Source organism: Oryza glaberrima, chromosome 11, assembly GCF_000147395.1.
Source record: "Oryza glaberrima chromosome 11, OglaRS2, whole genome shotgun sequence".
Lineage (NCBI taxonomy): Eukaryota > Viridiplantae > Streptophyta > Magnoliopsida > Poales > Poaceae > Oryza > Oryza glaberrima.
Window position 1 is genome coordinate 17,675,722 of NC_068336.1, and position 21,643 is coordinate 17,697,364.

Sequence of the window (21,643 nt, forward strand, 5' to 3'; positions counted from 1 at the left end):
TGTGTCGTACTCAGGAGGCAAGACAGAGGAGCTGAAGCTGACTGGGTACAACGACAGCGACATGGCCGGCGACGTCGACGACCGCAAGAGTACCACTGGCGTGCTGTTTTTCCTTGCTCAGATCCCCATCACCTGGCAATCTCAAAAGCAGAAGGTGGTGGCGCTCTCTTCTTGTGAAGCAGAGTATGTGGCTGCGACAACGGCTGCGTGTCAAGGGGTGTGGTTGCAGGGGCTCCTCAGCGAAATACTTGGAGCGCCAGCGACGACGCCAATTCTCAAGGTGGACAACAAGTCCGCCATTGCTCTATCAAAGAACCCGGTTCACCACGATCCAAGTAAGCACATCCAAACTCGTTTTCATTTCATTCGAGAGTGTGTTGATGCCGGGAAGATCATCATCGAGTATGCCAGTTCAGTGGAGCAGCTAGCTGATCTGCTTACCAAGTCCTTGGGAAGGCAGCGTTTCCAGGAGCTGAGCGAGCTTGTTGGTGTGATCAACACAAAAGGCCAAAGTTGAACTTCACAAGATTTAGGGGGAGATTTGTTACAAATAAACTTGTGTCGATCTGCTTTGTGTTTTTGGTTCTGGTAGTTTTTCCCTCCCCTGTTTTTCTGTTGATTCTGTTAGAGTCACGCACATGACCTCGCTGGTTTTTCGGCTGTGTGCGACGTTGGGCTCGTCGTGTGCGTTTAGTTTGCACGGGAGCGCGTCATGCACGGGCACGATCCTGGTGATTGGGATGGCAGTCGCCGTTGAGGGATCGTGTCCGCATCAACCGGGCCAACGTGCCCATGATCTTGTATTCGCAGAATAAAAGGAAGAAGACCAACAGAAAATGCTGCTCAGTTGTTCGCAGTGCCAAACATTTATGTTCTGTGTGATTACTATTCTTCTCTCTCGCGTCCACGTTCGCGTGCGTTACGGGTTTTTTTGCTAACAGATCTTTCTATGTTGTGATCTCCCCAACCAGAGGAGGAGGGATGTGCGGCGGTGTGCGGTAGGTGCTCTCCTCTGGAATCGCCGCCGCCGTCGCGTGGTGGTGGTGGTGCCGATCCCACCCTCCCCCCCTCCCCGGTCGCTAACTCTCCGTCGTGCCTGGAGAGAGAGGAGAGGGGAGAGGGGGAGGTGGAGTGGGAATGGCACGTGGGCCCCACCACTTTTTATTAATTTTGGCGTGAAACTGACATGTGGGTCCCACAGGGTTTATTATTTTTCTATACCGAATTGCCGCGTAAGCACCACGTCAATGCCAAGACCGAGTCAAATTAGCCGGTAAACGCCACGTCAGCTAAAACCGCCATCCAAACTGCTGAGGGACAGTCGAGGGATCCGTTGTACCTTGGTTGAAAATCGGATTCATCGATAAGTTAAGGGACCTCGGTGAACTTATTTCTCGTGTACCTTCATCGATCCAGCACCAATCTCAACGTGCGCAGCGCCGGAGAAAAATCCGACCAGACTTTTGTTTGTTCAGCTCTTCACTCCCCCATCTCGCACTCAGATCCCGCCGCCGCCCGCCGCCGCCGCCATGGGCTCCGCTCACTCCTCCCACTCCTCGGTGTCCACGGCCGCCGACATGGACGAGGAGGACGACGACGAGCCATCGGCCGCGTCCGCCGCGGCGCCGGCCCCTCCGGCGCCCGCGCCGGCTCCCCCGGCGTCCGCGTCCAAGGTGCTCGAGCAGGAGCCTGAGGAGCTCCCCTGCCGCGCCGCCGACTCGCCGCTCTCGCCACAGCCCTCCGCCGCGGGGACGCCGCGCCTGCTCGCCGCGGGCCCCACCATCAAGGTGTGGGACCCGTGCCACGTCCTCCTCCCCCCGCCGTCGCCGCACCAGTCCCAGTCGGCGCGGGCCGGGGCCGGGGCCGAGGCCGCCGCCGCGCTGGAGGTGGTGGTGGTCAGCCACGGGGAGTGCGCCGCGGCGATGCGCCCCGACCTCGTCGGCGGGCGGTGGCCCGCCGCGGCGCTCACGGCGCGCGGGGAGAGGCAGGCCCGCGCGCTCGCCGTGTTCCTGCGATCCCGCGGCGCGCGCCTCGCCGCCGCGTACGCGTCCCCGCTTGACCGCGCCCGCGCCACGGCCGCACTGGTCTGTCGGGTGAGCGCCTTCTTTGGCTTCCCTCCCTAGCATATTCCATGCTTCTGCATTGCGCTTGTTCAGTTTAGGTGTAGGATTTTGTGGCACTAACATGTACTAGGATTGAACAGAAAATATTAGTTCTGGTTTCTCCATTCTGATTTGTGATTGTTTTATGCGATATTGCGATTCGGAGGAATTGTCTCAAAGATGGCAGCATTGTTTGTAGCAAAGCTGCAAGCCTGCAACATATCATGCATTTGAAATCAGTGCCCTTTAGCAATGGGGGATTTCACCTAATGTGATCTTGAAAATTAGCGTTAATGAAGTGATTTCGGTTAGCCTTCAGGCAAAGCACTTGTGGGCTTGGTGTGGGGATGGGATCTTTGTGATGTGATGGGGCAAAAATTGCTAAATGCTTGTGTTATGCAGTAATGCAGTGCATCCTTACTCTGTTACTCATCATGGTCTCATGGATAGCATAGGAGTGCATGGGCCATAAGATACATGCTTCTGAATAGAGCATTTAGCAGTATGTAAAGGGCGTCCGTTCAAAATTGATGCTGTCTTGGGTCAAAGTCTCTTCAAAGTTTGCTGGTGAAATTAGCTCAAATCATAGTCATTTGATCTCTTTTGGTCTACACCATGGCCATCAATAAGCCTAAATGTGAAGTATGAAAGCACTTATGAGTTACGGTGACCTTCGATCTTGTCAACAGTGCAGGACCTGACAGTTCCACTTATAGGTACAAAAAGACATTCGAAAGAATAAACATCTGAAGGAAATAGGAGTGAGTCATTTCATTGCAACCTTCTTGATATACTTCTGAAGGGAGTACCCTGGGTCTGCTACTTTGAAATGGTAAATATTTAACTGTGCAAATGTTGGAAGACAAAATTAGGGGCATTAATGAAAACTAGCTCTAGATGAGATGAGCCTATTCTTTAGTAGTAAAAGGTAGGCAGCTTTGAAGGATCTCTTATTGCCTTTATGTAACCGGTTGACAGGTGTATTGCATTTGCACCCTTGCAGTTGCAGTCTGTCTCTGTTTTTTCTTGTCTTATAACAGCCCTAATATTCCTTGTTTGTCTTTTACATGGACTGATGTCAAAGAAAAGGAATAATTTTGTATTTGCGAACATTACAAAATAGTGGCATGGGGATACTCTGCATGCTAAAACAATGCTTTCAAGGCATGCTCAATTGACTTTATTTTTGATAAAATTGGTGGCTATGAGTTGTGAGGACAGTCTGGCAGAGCTACAGCTGGGCTTTAATTGGGTTTTGCTATGAGAGCAGTTATTCTTGTGCACGTAATTTTTCTTGCTCCCACAGAACATATGGCTTCTTATGCCTTCATCATCAATTGTAACCTGACATCATGATCATTAGGCACTTATTTAATGTGTATTTGTGCTTTAGTGGGCGTAACTGTCTCATCTTAGTATGTTTGTTGGATTGGGTGGCCCAATTACATTTCATTTGAAACAATTGTCATGCCGTATGCATCTATGGTAGTATTGGCTAGCCACTGAATTATGGGTCTATGATCATTGGTTATCTGTTCCTTTGAAAGTGTGTTCCGTTATTCCAGTGTTCACAACTCATGACCATGGAATGCAGCTTGTATGGGAGCTGGAGCACACCCTCTGGTGAACATACAAACTGTCCTCTTATGCATAAGAGAGTTCACGCATAGAGGTTCTGCCATAATTACGTGTTTCCCGCCAGAATAAATCAGCAAAATAAAAAGGTGTATTTATTTCATGTATAAATACCCTTGTCTCAAACTCATATCGTTATTTTGCATAGATTTAGATTGACTTGCAAACTCTAGTAAGTGGAAAAGGCAGAATTGTTTACCCTCATGCTAAAAGTTTAGTATCTGGATGTTTTTACATTAGTTAGCTCCCCTTTTACCTGCCTGCATCCTTTCTGCTCTGTCCCTAAAAGTTTCACCTAGATTTCTAGCCTCTAGGATTGAATTCAATTTGAGATTACAATCCATTATTCCATAGATTTATCCTGGGCAGAAAAGCCCAATGCCTTGAAATTTTTTATTGTTAGTCACTGGTAAGGCTGGTTATCCATTATGTAAACAAATGAATGCAACTATCCTGGTGTCTACTGGACACTGGCAAGGGACATGTGCCTGCTAATCTGCTATACAAGTTTGACTCTCACGCTATCAAATGGTGACTTACATATTCTTGTGTTGTAGACTTGTCACTGTCAGTCTTGGACCCAAATGCCATAAGTCAGGAAAGACAGATTGAAGAAGCTGGGGTTCAAACCCAGGATTTCATCAACTCGCTGCTTTACTGTTGGGCAGGCTGGGTGTTCATCAATGTCATGGCTTCAACAGCCTTAGCTTTAAAAATCACACATATCTATCAAAAAATCACACATATCTATCAAATATTTTGCTGGTACAAAATTCTATCCAAACCTAGTACTTCCCTAGTAATGCCAGTTATTTCTGATACTACTATCTGGGATAGGGATTTTCCCTGGTCCTGGGATGTAAATGTAACTGAAATTTATATGTCATTCATTGCTCTTAGCTTTTGGGCCCAGGTCCACATATTATTCAGACACCCGGATTTTTTTGGAAACTATACCTCCCAAGCTACTTTGTGCTATGTAGGTATAAACTTATATCTGAAACTATATCTGGAACATGTAGCATTTGACAAGTAGTGGTCCTGCAAATGTGCAGTCTTGTTTTAATTATTAATTAGGGAAGCGGAGGAACTACAGCAGATGTTATTTTCCCTCTTCATTAGTTTTTATATATATGCATTCCTCTGTTTACGTTTTCTTTTGATTGGTCTTCAGCACTGCAGTTCGTAACATCTGGCAATGTTAATCTGCAGGAACTTGATTTTCCAGAGGAGCAGATTCAAGTATCAGATGCTCTGACTGAGATGAGTCAAGGTCAGTGGGAAGGCTGCCCGAAATCAGAAGTATATACTCCAGAAATGGTCAACCTGATGGATAGCACTCAGCCAGATTTCTCAGCGCCTGCTGGTGAGTCTCTCAGGCAGGTACAGTTTCGGATGATGGAATTCCTTAATCAGACAGTCGTACGGTTACCAGAAAAGGTGGCAATGGGGGACTCACTATCACAACAAAATGAGGCGAAGGGTCTGTCTCGGCAAAGTTCCACCAATTCTGTCCAAGATGGTCCCCCTTGGGATTTGCTTTACAGGCTCAATCGGCATAGCCTCCAAAGGAAAAAATCTGGGAAAAGCCGGCTTCAGTTTGTCACTTCAGGCGACAATGAGACTGAGGATGACTTCTCACCAAAAGAAATAAATCAAAGGCATATCCTTCATGAAGCAAATCTAGCACCCTCGGTCACCTCCATTGCAATTTTCAGTCACGCAACTCCCATCCGATGCCTCGTTGCTGGCGTGCTGGATTGCAATCCTATGATATCCCAGAGAATTTGCATTGAAGATTCCTCCATTACAGTTCTTGAGCATTCACTAAAAACAGGATGGCAAATAAAGAGGCTGAATGATACTGCTCATCTCAGACTTCTCTAAATGCAAGCAAGCTGTTGTGCTACGCTGTTCGAGAGGAATGTATCTCTTTGTGCATTGTACAGAAACTATCAGATCATATTCCTCAGATCAGATGCCAAGGCCATCGGAAGTGGGAGTCTTCTGATTGTATTTCATTTGTATTTACTGACATATCTAAATGCCAGGAAGATCTGGCCCTGTGATAGTGTTGTATTGTATTTGTTATTATTCTTTTTTTCTTGAGCTAAATTATTTGGTCAAGTGTAATTTCCATGTAAGGGGGGATACATTTTTAATGTATCATTCTTTTTGCCGATCACTCTGTTTTCATTTTAATTTATCATTTTTTGTGCATTGTCCTTGGATTAGTTCCATCAAAACTTCTTGAGGGTAGTTAATCTACAGTGGATGGTAGGGGAAGATATGAAAATTGTACACATTTTGTAGACTAAGGTTACCTTCAGTTGTTAAAGATGTAATTTGGAATTTTGCGATAGTTGAGAGTGTTTGTTCCGATTTAAAAATAAATTAGAAACTAGCTGTAGTGTATGGAACGATGCCAAACCTTATTAATTATCTTCTTGTTAGCATTGGTCCAATAGTAACCATGGACATATTGTGTTGTGATGGCAAGGAACAAAACAAGAAAAGCGAAGCAAAAGTGTAAGTGAGACAGGCTGGAAGATAGGCCTGGACATTGTCCATCTACTACTACATGGTTTGGTTCACTTAGGGTATTCATAATGTAGTGGAATTGCAGATAATAATCATTAAATACATCTTTGTTATCACTTTAGATTTCATGTTTAGAGATTTCTTTTAGGTGGATCCCACCTACCCATTTTGCACATGCATATATTATTATCTCTCTAATCTGTTATTATTATCTGACACAGTCCATCCTAGCACTTAGTTTTACAACAAATATTGAGGAAATGCCTTGACAATGTCCAGTGTAGGTGAGGTTGAACAATCACCAACCGTATCATTGCCATGTCCACAATAAAATTTTGTGTTCCTATTCTGGTAATTGGCATCGCTACCTTTTTGTTAAGTGTCGTCACTATCTTCTCTTGATTAATTTCTCCTCATGGTTTCATTCCGCGTCACACTGGAGATGGCCTTACCGCCCATAAACCAGTCAGCCGCAACACCCCACCACAAACCAACCAAAACAAAGATCACTTTAGATCCCTGAAAATTATCGCCGAGTTTAAACTTTATCCCTGAATCACAATATCAGATACTATAATGCATCCCTCGACTCCCAAAACCAGCGTAAATAGAAACCCAAGATGGTTTGGATGGTGGTTTTGACTGACGTGGCATGGACAGGGCACTTAAACTTAAGAAAAATGTGGGACCCACGTGTCAGTAAGTGTTCAATTAAAAATAAAGAAATTACAGTTGTTACAACTATGATAAGGCCAGGCCAGCGATCGATCCAATTCACAGCTAGGGTTCTACCTATCGGATATACTCCCTCGGTTCGTAAATATTCGACGTTGTTGACTTTTTTAAATATGTTTGACTGTTCGTTTTATTCAATAACTTTTGTAAAATATGTAAAACTATATGTATACATAAAACTATATTTAACAATAAATCAAATGATAGGAAAAGAATTAATAACTACTTAAATTTTTTTAATAAAGCAAACGGTCAAATATTTTTAAAAGAGTTAACGCGTCAAATATTTTGGGATGGATGGAGTATATCGTCTGTAGCTGCTGCGACAAAGGTGACCGTCGGCGCCACCGCGCGCTCCTCGATCGTCATCCGCTGCTGCTCGCGGCGTCCCACCTACGACAGCGAGCTCTCTCGCAGCCGCAGGCAGGCGCAACGCTTCCTTTGCTGGAGCTCGTCACGACCTGTATATGGCGCCGCGCCACCACCTGCTCGCCGGCCGCATCGTGCTCGATTGTCCGCCACGGCGACGTCGCGCGCGACGAGGTAGGCTGGCCTGACGTACGCCTACACGCGCGCCGGTGCCCGAGCCCGACCCCCCCCCCCCCCCCCCCCCCCCCCCGCGCCGGCCGAGAACTACGGCGGCGGCGGCGAGACTGGAAGGCGTACTACTGTACTTGTGCGTGTCCCCCTACGTTGGAGACAAATTACTCCCTCTATATTTTAATGTATAACGCCGTTAACATTTTAACCAACATTTGACCACTCGTCTTATACAAAAATTTTATACAAATATAAAAATACTTATGTCATGCTTAAAAAATATTTGATGATAAATCAAGTCACAATAAAATAAATTATAATTACATAATTTTTTTGAATAAGACGAAAGGTTTGTAAAAAAGTTAACGACGTCATACAGGAGGGAGTAGTTAATTAAGATGCATGCGCGTCGATTAGGAGAGGTGCAGCCGCCAATAAGCTCAGCTAGTAGCTTCTTCTACCGCGTACCGCCTCGCATGATCGAGGACCAGATCGAGAGGACGACGACAGGGAGTGCATGCATGCAGGAGTACGTACGTAGCTGGTCAGTGTCGTACACGTACTCCCTCTATACTCGTAAAAGGAAGTCGTTTATTAAAAAGTGATATATGTATATTTTTATGAAAGTATTTTTCAAGACAAATCTATGCATATAGTTTTTACATTTTCAAACTCAACAACTTGGGAGTTATTCATGATTTATATTCTTAAGATTTAACTTAACCATTGTTCTAAACGATTTCTTTTATAAGTACGGAGGGAGTACGCTGGTCGGCTGCCTCCGTTCGGTCGCAGCCCGCGCGGTGAGGCTCTACCTCCAGCGAGCAGAGCACCAGGCCCGCCCCGCCCCGCCCGCGCACGGGGTTTATCGAGGCTTCAGATACGAGAAGAAGCGCATGAAGCCGCAGCCTGCCGACACCAGCGACGTCGACAAATTAGGAGACCTAAAGTGGACTTATTCCTTAAAAAAAAAACACTTATATATATCCACAATATGATAACAGAGTATAAGAGTTTATCGCCATATTAATTGTTGCTGAGATGGAAATGAGAGAGAAAAGAAAAAAAAACAGAAGCTTTATTATTTAAGGGCATTCCCAATATAAAAACCAGATATATATATAGTAAGTCATTACTAGCTACACGATAAGAATCATCGTGACCGCGATAAATAGTACAAGTACGAGGCCACAAGAGTACTATCCAAAGCAAGCAAATAAGTTAGTCATATGCATAGTATTTTCCGACGCAGGGAAATCGTGGTGTTCGTCAAAGATGCAGCTAGATTCACTTTACCAATAGGGGATGTTTGGTTGCTTACTAATTTACCAAACCACATGTTAGGCAAAAATGAACGGCTAGCAAAATGTTAGCTACAACTTAGCCAAAGTTAGCAAAAAAAAAAAAGTGTATAATATATGGAGCCATATATAGAAAATGTGTAGCTAGCCACACTTGTATCATCAACCAAATAAGTAACTAAAAAACTGTGACATAACTAACTTTAGACGTGGCAAGTTGTGGCGTGCAACCAAACAAGCCCCAATATTCAGTTTTGGTAATATATATGGAGAATGCCCTCTGGTATATCCTCTAGTGCAGCATAGTGGGGCCCACTGGTGGCAGGCATAGCCAGCCCAATTGAAACGGGGTACAGGCGAAACGATGAGCTCAATGATTTAAATAAAACATTAAAAAATAACAATATACAAACAGCTAGTTATTAATTAGGTAAAATTTATTATAGAACACTTAAAGTTTGTGTAATTTGCTGCTAGGCATCGTAAAAGCGTGTCAAGGATGAAAGACACTCTTAAAAAAACTGGTAATTTGCTGGAGAACACTTTCAGCTCAATTGTAGATTGAAAATCTTCGAAAAGACAAGAATACCCCTATGGTCAAAAGATTTTGAGCTAAGATTGGAGTGAAGATAAAATATGATGTATACTAGTGATGTACTTGGGGTAATGGTAAATTTAGAATTACATAATTTCTAAACTTTTACTCTAATGTTGTGTTGAAGCATATGATTCTAGGGGCATTCTTGTCTTTCTCAAGAATTTATCTCGTCAATTGAATCAAAACGGTCCTCTAGAAAATTATCAGTTTTTAAGAATATATTTCAGCCGTGATATGTTTTTTCGATGTCTATCAGCAAATTACACAAATTTCAGGTGTTATGTAGCAAAATTTGCCTAATAATTATATATTTCTTCTCATTCATCTTTTTCTGACGAGGATTATTTTCGAGCCAATGGCTGGTAGCTCTATTGATCTTTAGTCTAAGTGTGATAGAAAAAAATCCACGTGCATAACTGTGATAGACGAACAAGCCGTTATAATCTATTTTTCATCTTGAATTATAGGACTGGTTTTTTATTCTAACTTTTAATTTAGAACCAGAAATACATCATAAATGATGGTTTTCACCGCTATTATAGTGATTTTTGGCTAACATAGGCTTTATTAACTAGGCCCAGTTCCACGGTTATGGACCTGATTAAATGATACTTCCTCCGCCCTAAAATATAAAGGGTTTTGGTTTGATGTGATACATCCTAGTACTATGAATTTGGACTAGAAGACTGTCCAAATTCGTAGTACTAGATTGTGTTCCATACAACCTAAATCCCTTATATTTTAGGACAGAGAGAGTATCTGCATCAGAAAAATATGCAACAGTATTATTCTAGAAAAACTGCATGCATTTCAAACAAAATCACTACAACATATGTAGAAGGTGAAAAACAACCGCTATTGTTGTGCAGAGCGAAAAATGGACTGAGTACAAGGGACTTTACCCAATCATGAGAGCTCGTAGAAGTACGTACGTATATAAGCCTTATTTGGATCCTCTGAGCTATTAAATAGCCCTCTGGAATCTTGCTATTTAGAAGTATTAAACGTAGATTACCGACAAAACCGATTCCATAACCCCTAGGCTATTTTGCGAGACAAATCTAATGATGTATATTAATCCATGATTAGCGACTGATTACTGTAGCAAATCATGGATTAATATATCTCGTTAGATTCGTCTCGCGAAATAGCCTAGGGGTTATGGAATGGGTTTTGTCACTAATCTACGTTTAATACTCCTAAATAGCAAGATTCCGGAGGGCTATTTAATAGCCCTCCGGATCCAAACAGGGCCATAGTACTACTATGCTTGCACGTACGGTTCAAGACTAAAGTGTTGTGGCTCTATCATTTTATCCGTTTTAAAATATAAATATAATAATACATAAATATAAATCTATATTTAGATTTATAGAACTAGGATTAATTAATAGAATACAGCCGTAGAGGCAGCCCACACGCGTCATCTATGGGGAAAACAATGTGATTAGCTACCAAGGAGAGCCAACATCGCCGAATCTATCCACCAACCTTAAGATTAAATGATAGCATAATTTTGATAATAACATGTTAATTTGATCACCAATAGTTTTTAAATGATAGCATAATGCTTGTGTCTAGAATTTAGCACACCTTAGGGCCTGTTTAGTAGAGCTATAACTCCTAAATTTAACTTCAGTAATTGGATTTGGAGTGGAGTTGTGGAGCAGCCAAAACTCAGCTTCATCTCTCAAATTCATTTTGTGAGAGCGCTCTACCCAGTTCCGATCTTATTTTAGGTAGAGCTCAAACTGTTTAGGTAGGCTCCAGCTCTAGTAGGGGTGGAGCTGGGGCTATACCAAACATGCCCTTAATTTTTTTTTAAAAGCATCAATGGTGTGGGTGCATGACTTCACTCACCTGGTGCCTACAACTATTACCCTTATATAGGTAAGCTTTCTACATGAATTTAGTAAGATCATAGATGTGTCACTGGTTTTCATCTATTTGAGCATGTGTTAGGGGTGTATTCGTGAGGGTGTGAGTCTGTAAATATCTCACGAGTCTGGTGTTGCATGTATAGTAGTGTATGCTGCGCTGACGGTAGTATTGAATCTACTCCCTCCGTCCCAAAAAAAGACAAACCCTGGTTTCCGTGCCCAACGTTTGACCGTCCGTCTTATTTGAAAAAATTATGAAAAAAAATTAAAAAAAACAAGTCACGCATAAAATATTAATCATGTTTTATCATCTAACAACAATGAAAATACAAATTATAAAAAAAAATTCATATACGACGGACAGTCAAAGTTGGACACGGAAACTCAGGGTTTGACTTTTTTTTGGGACGGAGGGAGTACTACTCTACATACCCCATTATAAATTTTACAAATTATCTCTTAATTTTTTATATTAAAAACAACCAAATTTAAATAGATGTCCACATATAAAATTAATAAGTGAATATTTCCAAGATAGGTAACATATTTCATGAAAAAATATTTTTATTTATTTGATATAATACTTTCTACTTTTTTAAAAGGAGTATAGATAAACTATTTTTTTACTTCGGTATTAAATTTTTCACATATTTTTTTAATATCTATATCTAAGCTAAAAACTTCTTATATTTTACAACAAAGATAGTATTATGATACTCCCTCCGTCCCATATTATAAGGGATTTTAGGTGGATTGAACACATCCTAGTCCTATGAGTTTGGATAGACTCCGTTCAGATTTGTAGTCTTAGGATATGTCACATCCACCTAAAATCCTTTATAATATGGGACGAAGGGAGTGTATGTTTTTTATATCTATAATAAAGCACGTGCATTTAGGCTCTCGCGGATGTGACCCATCATCTCTGTCCAACCTCGTGACGTACAAAGATCACCATGGGCTTCTCATGCAAGTACAGATTGAATCACGAGTAATCTCACAAACCATGCACGCCGTACGTACGCATTATCGTCGCCAAACTAATTAGCTCGTCTAATCGTGGTTTAGTCGTGCATGGTCAGCAATAGCTTGCCTAAGCAAGCTTTACAAAAAAAAAAAAAACGTCAGCCATAAGTAAAAGGTTCAAGTCCTCGTCATAAGCAACTAACCACCATTAGTTAGTGCCAAAGCTTATCTCCAAAACACACTGTTGATTGTCTTGTTCCATCTTAGTTCCCACCTTCACGCATGTTGCCACGCTTGCACGGCGCAGTTCGTTCATGCGAAAAAGTTTCTTTCGCCCCCCATCGGTTGCTGATGGTTGATTATATGTCGTAATGACTTATTAGCAATAAAAAATAATTTGTAGGTAAATTTTTTTATACGTGTGTCCCTACCAACTTAGAAACCAATGTAAAAAATTCATTCAAAAAAACAAAATCAAATTTAATAATTCAAATTTTGGCAACGAATTATAAGTAATAGAGCAAACAATGAGGCCCTTCATTTCCAGATAAAGTTGAGTAGAAACAGCGTAGTCATGTTTAGGCTAACCCAGAAGATGTTTAAAAAAAAGTGTTCGGTTTTGTTGTCGTGTTTTTTTTTTACCAAGTATAGTAAATATTTACCCAAAAAGAATTACCATCCCTGCAAAAAGAAAAACAAAAAACATGAAAAGCATCCCTCACCATCCCAATCTTTTCAGTTTTCACCCATCCGAGTTAGTAGTAGTAATTTTCAGCATGAGCTCCCTGTGAGCCCTCCTCTTACAGTTGTTCACCAAACCAACCACATCTTCCACGTTCTTCTTCTGCCACCCATTGACTCCTCAAGTTGGCACAAGAAAAGAGGTATAGCCTCAACCAACAAGGGAAATTCTCCCCTGTCGCAACATGAATCCTGCATAGTACATATGCCCTCTCCCTGAACCCTCCTCATCTCTTTTGATGAAGAGAGGCAGGAGCATCCTCAGGTGTCCTTTTCCATGTGGCTTTCATCAGAGGGAGGGCACAAGAGGAAGGAATCGGCAGCTGCAGTATTACAGCCACATGAATACACAGAGACACAGTCCAAAGCAGTATTGCTCCTGCTCCTTGCCTGCTGCTCTTGCCAGTCGACATGCCACTCTCACCTGGTCTCGATGGGTGACTGCTACCAGCAAGCCACCACGGAGTAGTCTGTGGCTAGTAGTAGGAGCCTGGCAGGACTGCAGCAAAGAGGCAGGGACCTAGGACTGCAACCAAAAATGTACCAGATTTACTACTACATGTTACACAAGGGGAGATTGGTGAGCATTTGCCATTTTTTATGCTTGGCATAATTTTCTTTCATGGTTCACACTGGAACCCTTTTGTCAGGCAAACGCTCAGCACCTCAGAAACAATGTGGATTGCCCTCTCTTCTTTCAGGCTTTGTTGTATGATGAAGCGTTCCTTTACCTGTTTTTCGCCTGAGATTCTTTTAGGGGTTTTCTTAGTACGGTCCGGTTTTTTCTTTCACTTATGTTGTTTGATTTTTGTTGTCATGTTAGGTTTTCCTTGACCGGATCCTGTCCCCGGGAAGTTTACTCACGACTTCGGATGGTCCCAGGAAGTTACTCACGACTTTGGATGGCAAACAGGGATTCATTGTCGTGTTATTTAACCGCAAAGTCGAGCTCACTGGCACGCCGGTATAATAGAGCTGAAGCTTCTACCCTGTTGATAGCAAACATGATAAGGAGTTTGAGTCATGCGATAAAACAGGATTCAATCAAACGGATTATCAATATTCCTCACCATCCTGGATGAACGACGAATCTGCCTGTTGATAGCGCCCAATTCACCTTGTCAGTCCCGAGGGAGTTGGCCACAACATGGGTGACCCGATCATCAATTTGGTTCGTGCAAACTGCACCGAACTGCTCAGCAGTCTGCCACAAAGGATGCATATGGGGATTGGCCTCTCCAACCGGGAAAATCCGGCTAAAGACAATACGGCAACCACCAAGTATCCTCTGCTGCTCAGATGCTAGTATGCTCCGCACATCAGCATCATTGAGATTAGGATGAGAAAAGAAGTTCTTGTGAATGCGCTCAATAACCTATTTCAAGAATTCAACAAGTATGTATATCATAATCAAGTTGTATTACAATACTTAAAAGTTCAGATGTAGCAGAAACCATCATACCGCGAGTGAAGAAGCAAGAGTACCATCCTCTGGTCTTTCATCTCGATCAATTTCAAGAAGTGATGGCCCAGGAAGCCCAAACTGACGCCTGCTGCAGGGGAAATAGGTGTATCTAGAGAAAAAAATGGAAGGGGGCCTAGTAAGATGAACCTGTTGTACTGCTGTTACCTCATGTAGCAAGAAACATTAGACAGATTCATACCTCTCTACAACAATTAAATTGTGTTTGTTGTGGGGCCAGACTCTCACAGAGTCATCAATGATCACCACTGCAGATTCCATCCCCAACACCCCATCAAGATCTTTACTTTTTGGCACTCGCTCATCACTGTCAAAAGGATCGCCATCATCGCCTCTTGAGATAACACGCCCAGCAAACAGGGTTCCAGTAGGATCAAGAACCTTAGCCATCTCAGTAGCATAAACCTTGTTGCCCATTGTGTACAGATGCAACTCATAAAGTTTACTTGCCTACAGCATAAGTACCAAACAGGACAATATTCAACTCTACAGTGGAAAGATGCTTATGGTCATTTGAGAGATATCCAAGATAGCAAACCTTCTCAAGAAAGTTCCATATTCCAGGTCTCAGTTTGGTCCACATTCCCATATGATTAAAACAGAAGAGATGGCGCTCAGCCCTCTCTCGATCTTGTTCCTCTTTCTTTCGTAAAATTTCCCCGTGAATATGGTCCACTTCTATAAACTGAACAGGAAGCATGTAGTGTGTTAACAAAGTTTCAAAAAGTAAAGTTATAGGATACAAAACCAAATACCTTTGCAGAATTGAGGAGCGTGTGATCCAAATCAAGCACCAAGCAAAGTTTCCGTGCTGCAAACATCTTGTGTTGTTCCTTGATCCGCCTTGCCCTTTCCTTCTGAATGAGAGCCTTCTGCTGATCATCATAACCATCAAGGAGATGATCAACATCTCCATATGGGCTAGCAGGCGGCACAGCATCAGGTGCTGTTACAGGACCAGTACTTGTTGCAGCATCATCATTAGATTCATTCTGTCCAGCAGCTAATCTTGGATCTGCCTTATTTACACTACTTGAAGTTTGCTTTGTATTGCCATGAGGAGGCATAAGTGCTGTAGCAGCTAACTGTGAATTTGAGACAGGATTTGCATTCATGGTGACTGGCCGTGCTGATGATGTAACAGGTAGAGAAGGCAATGCAATAGCCTGAAGTTGCTCTGCCTTTTGGTCTTGGTTGAGCAAATGGTCCTTGCTGCTCTGAGAGTCTGGCGGAGCAGTTCCATTGCTTTTGGCTTGCTCAACACCAACTGGAGGAACTGTATCGTTCTTCTGCACTATGTTACTATGGAGTATGCGACGAGGATCACGTGGTTTCATACGTATAACTCCAGTATCATTTTGTGAGTGCTACACAAAAAGCATTTTTAAACATTATATTAGTACGAGATCCTAAATATTATAACAAAAGGATTTGGAATTGGCATTAGTAACACGGTGGTTCACTGTGGTATGACGCACAAGCTAATACGACCTACTCATAATAAAAACTTAGTTTTACCTCATTTATGTCCCTTGATATGCATATAATATATATACTTCTATAAAAAGAGTTGGCAATAATGCAATATGATCACTGTCTCCACACAACAAATTGAGTTGGTGGATTCTGTTGATGGATTTTTGCGTGGGCATCTCAAAAGTTATCCATGACTCATTGACGAGACAAAAACTATGCATGCAAGTGTTTAATATAAACTTTGTGGATGCAGTTTTTTCTAACTTATGGCATGTTTATTTGAGATCTTTTGCAAACTTGCAAAGCACATGCCATTAACATCATATGGTATATAAAATTGTATTTGAACCCATTAGGAAGCAAACAGATAAATTGTAAGTACAAACAGAAAACACAGGTGCACTAGTAAGAGAGTTACCATGGGAGCTGACTGCATTGGAACTTGTGGTCTAACAGAAGGGACTGCTGCAACTTCTGTGGTCTTTGGAGCATTGCCAAGTGGTAAAACCATGCCAGGAGTTACATTACTAGTCATGCCAACAGAAGCAGTTACCTTCTGCTGAGGTTCTGATGCTGACATCTTCTGCTGTTCCATTTGAATCCATTGCATGAGCATTGTTGGATTGACAGCAATGTCTTTTAACATAGCAGGCAATGAAACAGCAGGAGCAGAACTGGTTTGCGGAGCTGAATTAGTTTGGGGTGCTTGTACAATTCCAGGACTAGTTCCACTATTATTTGTCGTATTATTTAAGTTACTAGCAAGTGTACTATCTGTCCTGATATTATGATTTCCAGTTGTGTTATTTCCAAGTCTTGTATTTTGATTTGGCTGAAACCCATCACTAGAATATGAGCTAATATTACCTCCATCTTTAGCCCACCCACCTCGACCTGTAGGTTGCATATCTCTCAGGTTGCCAATGCCACCCCTAGATCTTTTTAACGCGTTTTCATCCACCATAGGTTCATCAACTGCCTTATTCTTACGGCTATTGATTGATACTCCACCACCCATGGTCCTATCTTTAGAAGGATTTGGTTCTGCAAAATTCACACGTCGGTTTGCATCTGCAACACCACCAGTATCACGATTTAAAAACTTAAGCCTTGGATCTCTACTTTTAGCTGTAGCTTTTAGCAGGTGGTTGGATCCTGAAACAGAGTTTTCAATCTGTTTAGCATAACCTGGTGGACCACCTGCAAAACTGTCACTGTTGCTGCTAACTGTGCTAGGTCGAGAGGGCATCTGATTCACAATTGGCAACGCAATCTTGTTTGAAGCAGAAAAGCTCGAAACTTCACCAAATACATCACCCCCTTTGTCTCCAGATTTATCTCCATCACCAGAAGGAGTTGGACTTGGTAGATCATCGCTTGCAAAGTTAGACTTCTGCCCATGCTTCTGTTGGTAATAGCAAACAGCCTTCAGTGCATCGTTAAAGGATTGATACGAAGAATTCTTCGCAGGCTCAACTCTTTCTAGAACCGATGGTCTGTCAAGTGCCATTGGAAGTGCTCCATATCCAATGGGCTTTGGCACATCAAAAGGTGGTGCACTATCTCGAGTTGGTGAGGGTAAGCTGTTTTCGTCATAATCTGCATGAAGATCCAACAAGGGGCTAACCATTCTATTCTTTGCTGGTATTTCAACCTTGCTAAATGAATTTCCTGCTCCTGATTCAAATGGTAGTCTCTCTGATAAAACCTGACCACATGGAGCTGCAGCATTAGTTGAAGTGGCATTTGGACCATTTGCATTGTCTTTTCCATCCTCAAACACTAACTGCCTCACACGGCTATCCAGCTGACACAAAGCAAAAGAAAAATAAATGAGCATGCTACCACAGCCAAAATTAATAATGGCAGCCTCTAAAACCACAAAGTACAAGGTTTACAAACCTCATCTCGTTGGTCAGGTGTTAGCATGTCTGAATATCTGTTTTTTATGTGGAATAACAACCTACACATTCAGACGAGAACATTTTAGTTTATGCTGCAAAGAACACATAGCACGTTAGTTCTTTATGTGATTAGAAAAGGATGAACTTATATTACTTAAGAAGCATGTTCTTGGTCTGCTCCCTCTTCGGCATGTCATACGAATTTGCCACCTACAACAATGCGACAACTGTGAGCTTTACAGTCCACAACACAGAGCCAAGTGAACAGTCGGTCTTACGGTGGTAATGGTGTCGATTCCAACAAACGCCTGCTGCACAAGGGCATCAAGCATGGGCATCGGGCTCCCGCTCTCTGGGAATAACGGCTTCAGGTTCTCGAAGCATGTTCGCAGACGCGTACATGCACCCTCAAATGACCTACAGAACATCAGAATCGGGTCCCTCAGCAACTGAATCATACACCAAAACACATCGAGCACATGAACTTTGCCATATAGAAGTATCATCAGTCCATACTTCTCAGCTTCCTCAATGGAGACCATCTCAAGCTCCTCGAGTATACTCCCCACACGCTGGTCAAAGTCCACTTCCTCCTCCTCAGCACCGGCCGGCGCGGCGCCACCGCCATCCATGGCCACCATCGACTCGGACTTCTCCGGCGCGTCGGAGTCCAGGTCGATGGTTTCGGGCGGCTGCGCGCACGGCGGGGACGAGGAGGAGGTGGTGGTGGTCTGCACGGCCTCCCCCTCCTCGATCTCGCCCTCCTCCTTCTCCTCGTCCGAGGTGTCCACGACGTGCTCCACCTCGTCCTCGTCGGCGGCGTCGACGGCGCGGGGCACGAGCGGCTTGTTCTGCACGGCCTGCGCCCACGCGAAGCTGTGGAACGCCGGCGCGTAGCTCCGCGGGATGTTGTACCCCATCCAAACCCTAGATCTCTGCTGCGCCGCGGCCGCCGCCGCCGCCGCCGCCGCGCCGCCGGCGGCCGACGACTCCTTCTTGAAGTCGTCGGCGCTGATCTCCTCCAGCGACCCCGACGAGTCCCCGTCGGACCCCTCCCCTCCCCCTCCCCCACCGCCGCCGCCACCCGCCGTAACGAGGTCTCCCCCGGGTGCCACGACCGCCGACCGCGGCCGCTCCCGCGCCATGAGCACCACCAGCCTCTCCTCGTCCTTGGGCGTCACCGTCACACGCATATGCCGTCCCTCTCTCTCCCTCTCCCTCTCCCGCCTCCGGCGACCGCGCGCCTCCGCAAAAATCGAGTCGAGCTCCCGTTCCACGCGGCCAAATCCGTCGACCCGGAGCTCGATCCGCAGCGCCCCGCGCCGCCTCCCCGACCAAATCGCCGCGCCGCGCCCGTGCCCCCGCCGGATTCGCCGGATTCCGCGGCGGATTGGCGCCGGATCGGAGGCGCACGGGGGGAGGAGGAGACAAGGCGATGCGAGATTTGGGGGAAAAAAAAAGAGAGGGGAGAGATGGGGGGGAGTGCGTGGGCAGGGTATTTATAGGGACCGGCCGGGCCCGATCTGACCGTTGGTGTTTGATTTGGACGGCGGATGATGCGGACACGTCGTCGCGATGGGGGGTTTGTTGTAGGCGGGGGGGGGAGCACGAGGTGGGGGGGCGTATCAATGCGGTGCACGGTGGCTGGCCTTTAGCTCATGTGAGTTCATTCCTTCTGTGATGATGCAATGGTTGTGTGTGGTTGGTTTCTTGTGTTATCCATGTGTTGGATGCTGTATTCATGCTGGTTTTCATGGAAATTTACTGTGTTTTGTGGTTATTGTTTTACGATTTTTTTTCTCTCTTCATGCAGTTTGGGAATTGAATTCGCCTCCCCGTCACGCAAAACGAAATACACATTATTGTATGATTAATTAAGTATTAACTTTTTAAAAAAAAATAGATTAATATATTTTTTTAAAACAACTTTTATATAGAATTTTTTTTTTTGCAAAATACACATCGTTTAGCAGTTTGAAAAGCGTACGTATGGAAACGAGAGAGGTGAATTGGGAAAACTGGGGGAAGAACACAGCTTAAATGTATTATAAGCATTGTGGTAATGAATTTGGATCTTTGTTCTTAAAAGATGAGTTCTGCCTAGCTTAGGGTAAACCAATGATAAAAGTTATTCGAAATGACTTAGTTAAGTGCGCACTTCAATCAATATTATTTGATATTTCAGATAACAAAGTCATACTAAATCGCTTATTAATTTTGGGCTTATTCGGAAGAGCTAGATGCAACTGCACTATGGCAACAACCTACAATAGCTACGATGGCTGCAAGGGCAGTGTAGGTTCAACGGCTTGACATTGTGACACGCTCGCCGAACGGCTGGGTTGTACAACTGTAGCCTAGAAATTCTTGTTTAGCTCTTTTGAACCACACCTTTTTCTCTCTTCTTTTTTTTTGGGGGGGAGGGGGAGGGAGGAGGGTTGGGGGTGCACCATTATGCCTTAAACATCGTATAAAAGTGATTGGAGGAAGTGTGGCTAATTAGGATGAATTCTAGTAGGGGAATGATATTTTTCGGGGATATACAAAAGGATTGTGTGCTTTTGTATTAAAATGAATAAAACTCATACATGTAGGGCCAAGCAAAAGAAAAGCCAGAAACCAAAAGAGGGGGAACAAAAGATGAAACAGAAAAGAAAATAAAAGACTTATATATTAATTCTATTCTCACGAAATCATTTGAAACGACCTAGCGACATAAGCAATATACTAATAGTGCTGGCAATGATAGTGAGACAAGATACTGGAGGTCAGCTTCCCGATCCATTGCTCCACCGCTTCCGACAACAAAATGAGTGGACTAATAGAACACTCGACTATTCCTCTCCTTCCAAATGGACCAAGTTCTAAGGGTTGTGATTGTGTTGAAGCCGCGGCGGCGTTCCATGTGCACTTTCTTTCGACTAGCGCACATCCATTCGTTGAAAGAGGAATTGTCAGTGCGGAAGCACTAAGGAAGGCCGAGAACTGAGAGAACAATCCACCAAAGCTAGAGAGATTCAGGGCACTCGTTCGTTTCCTCAGGCTGATCGTGCAGAACGATTAATTTGTGTAAACTTTGATTGTTCCAAATAGGGTCATAACGGATTTGGATCATGAAATATACTTCAATTTGCTACGGTTTAGGGTTTATATGTAACGAAATTTCCGAGAGAGATATTTCCAATGGCATTTGTAGAGTCTACATGTTGTTAATTAGTTGGTTAGAGATAAGTTAGTACTATTAATATTGAATTAGACTGGCCATACATAAACGGCCCCAAAAGAGCAATGATATCATGAACCCCTTACATGTGTGATTGCAATTATTCTTCCTTTATTTTTTTTCAGCTAAATATATAATAAGAAATTTTGCTAGCTATGAAGCGTAGATGCAATGCAATCACTCCTACAAAATTGATTTTTCTATCCAAGACCGTCTTTAGGTTCTAGACGGGTTATAAGTGCTCTCGTCTACAAAAATCATTCCCCCGTGATAGGTTTATGGGCCACATGCGAAAATTGATTTTCACATAAGGGCCTCTTAATAGACCCACGTGTGAAAATAAGTGTATTTTCGCATGCAGACCTGTTAAGTGACCCGCACACAAAAATAGCCATATACCCACACCCATCTCTCCCCACTCCTTTTTCTTTTCTCCCCACCTCTATATTTCCCGCATATATATTCTCCCCTTCCTACTCCTCCCATCTCCCCTTCCCACTCCCCCCTCTCTACCCACT

General features: G+C 43.5%; 2 protein-coding genes across 2 annotated transcripts; one reads left to right on the forward strand and one right to left on the reverse strand.

The window, feature by feature from the left end:
- Nucleotides 1–1,478: 1,478 nt before the first annotated feature.
- Nucleotides 1,479–5,922, forward strand: LOC127753678 (uncharacterized). Its single transcript, XM_052279092.1, has 2 exons — nt 1,479–2,093; nt 4,950–5,922. The coding sequence occupies exons 1-2, from the start codon at nt 1,530–1,532 to the stop codon at nt 5,622–5,624; spliced, it is 1,239 nt and encodes a 412-aa protein (XP_052135052.1). The 5' UTR covers nt 1,479–1,529; the 3' UTR covers nt 5,625–5,922.
- A 6,929-nt stretch (nt 5,923–12,851) lies between these two features.
- Nucleotides 12,852–19,364, reverse strand: LOC127754379 (RNA polymerase II C-terminal domain phosphatase-like 3). The gene is made up of 11 exons (XM_052279881.1): nt 18,419–19,364; nt 18,181–18,319; nt 18,057–18,112; nt 17,901–17,961; nt 16,417–17,805; nt 15,278–15,889; nt 15,061–15,207; nt 14,704–14,972; nt 14,502–14,613; nt 14,110–14,414; nt 12,852–14,028 (listed from the first exon to the last, which is right to left on the reverse strand). Exons 1-11 carry the CDS (start codon nt 19,093–19,095, stop codon nt 13,968–13,970), a joined length of 3,828 nt encoding a protein of 1,275 aa, XP_052135841.1. The 5' UTR covers nt 19,096–19,364; the 3' UTR covers nt 12,852–13,967.
- Nucleotides 19,365–21,643: the final 2,279 nt, after the last annotated feature.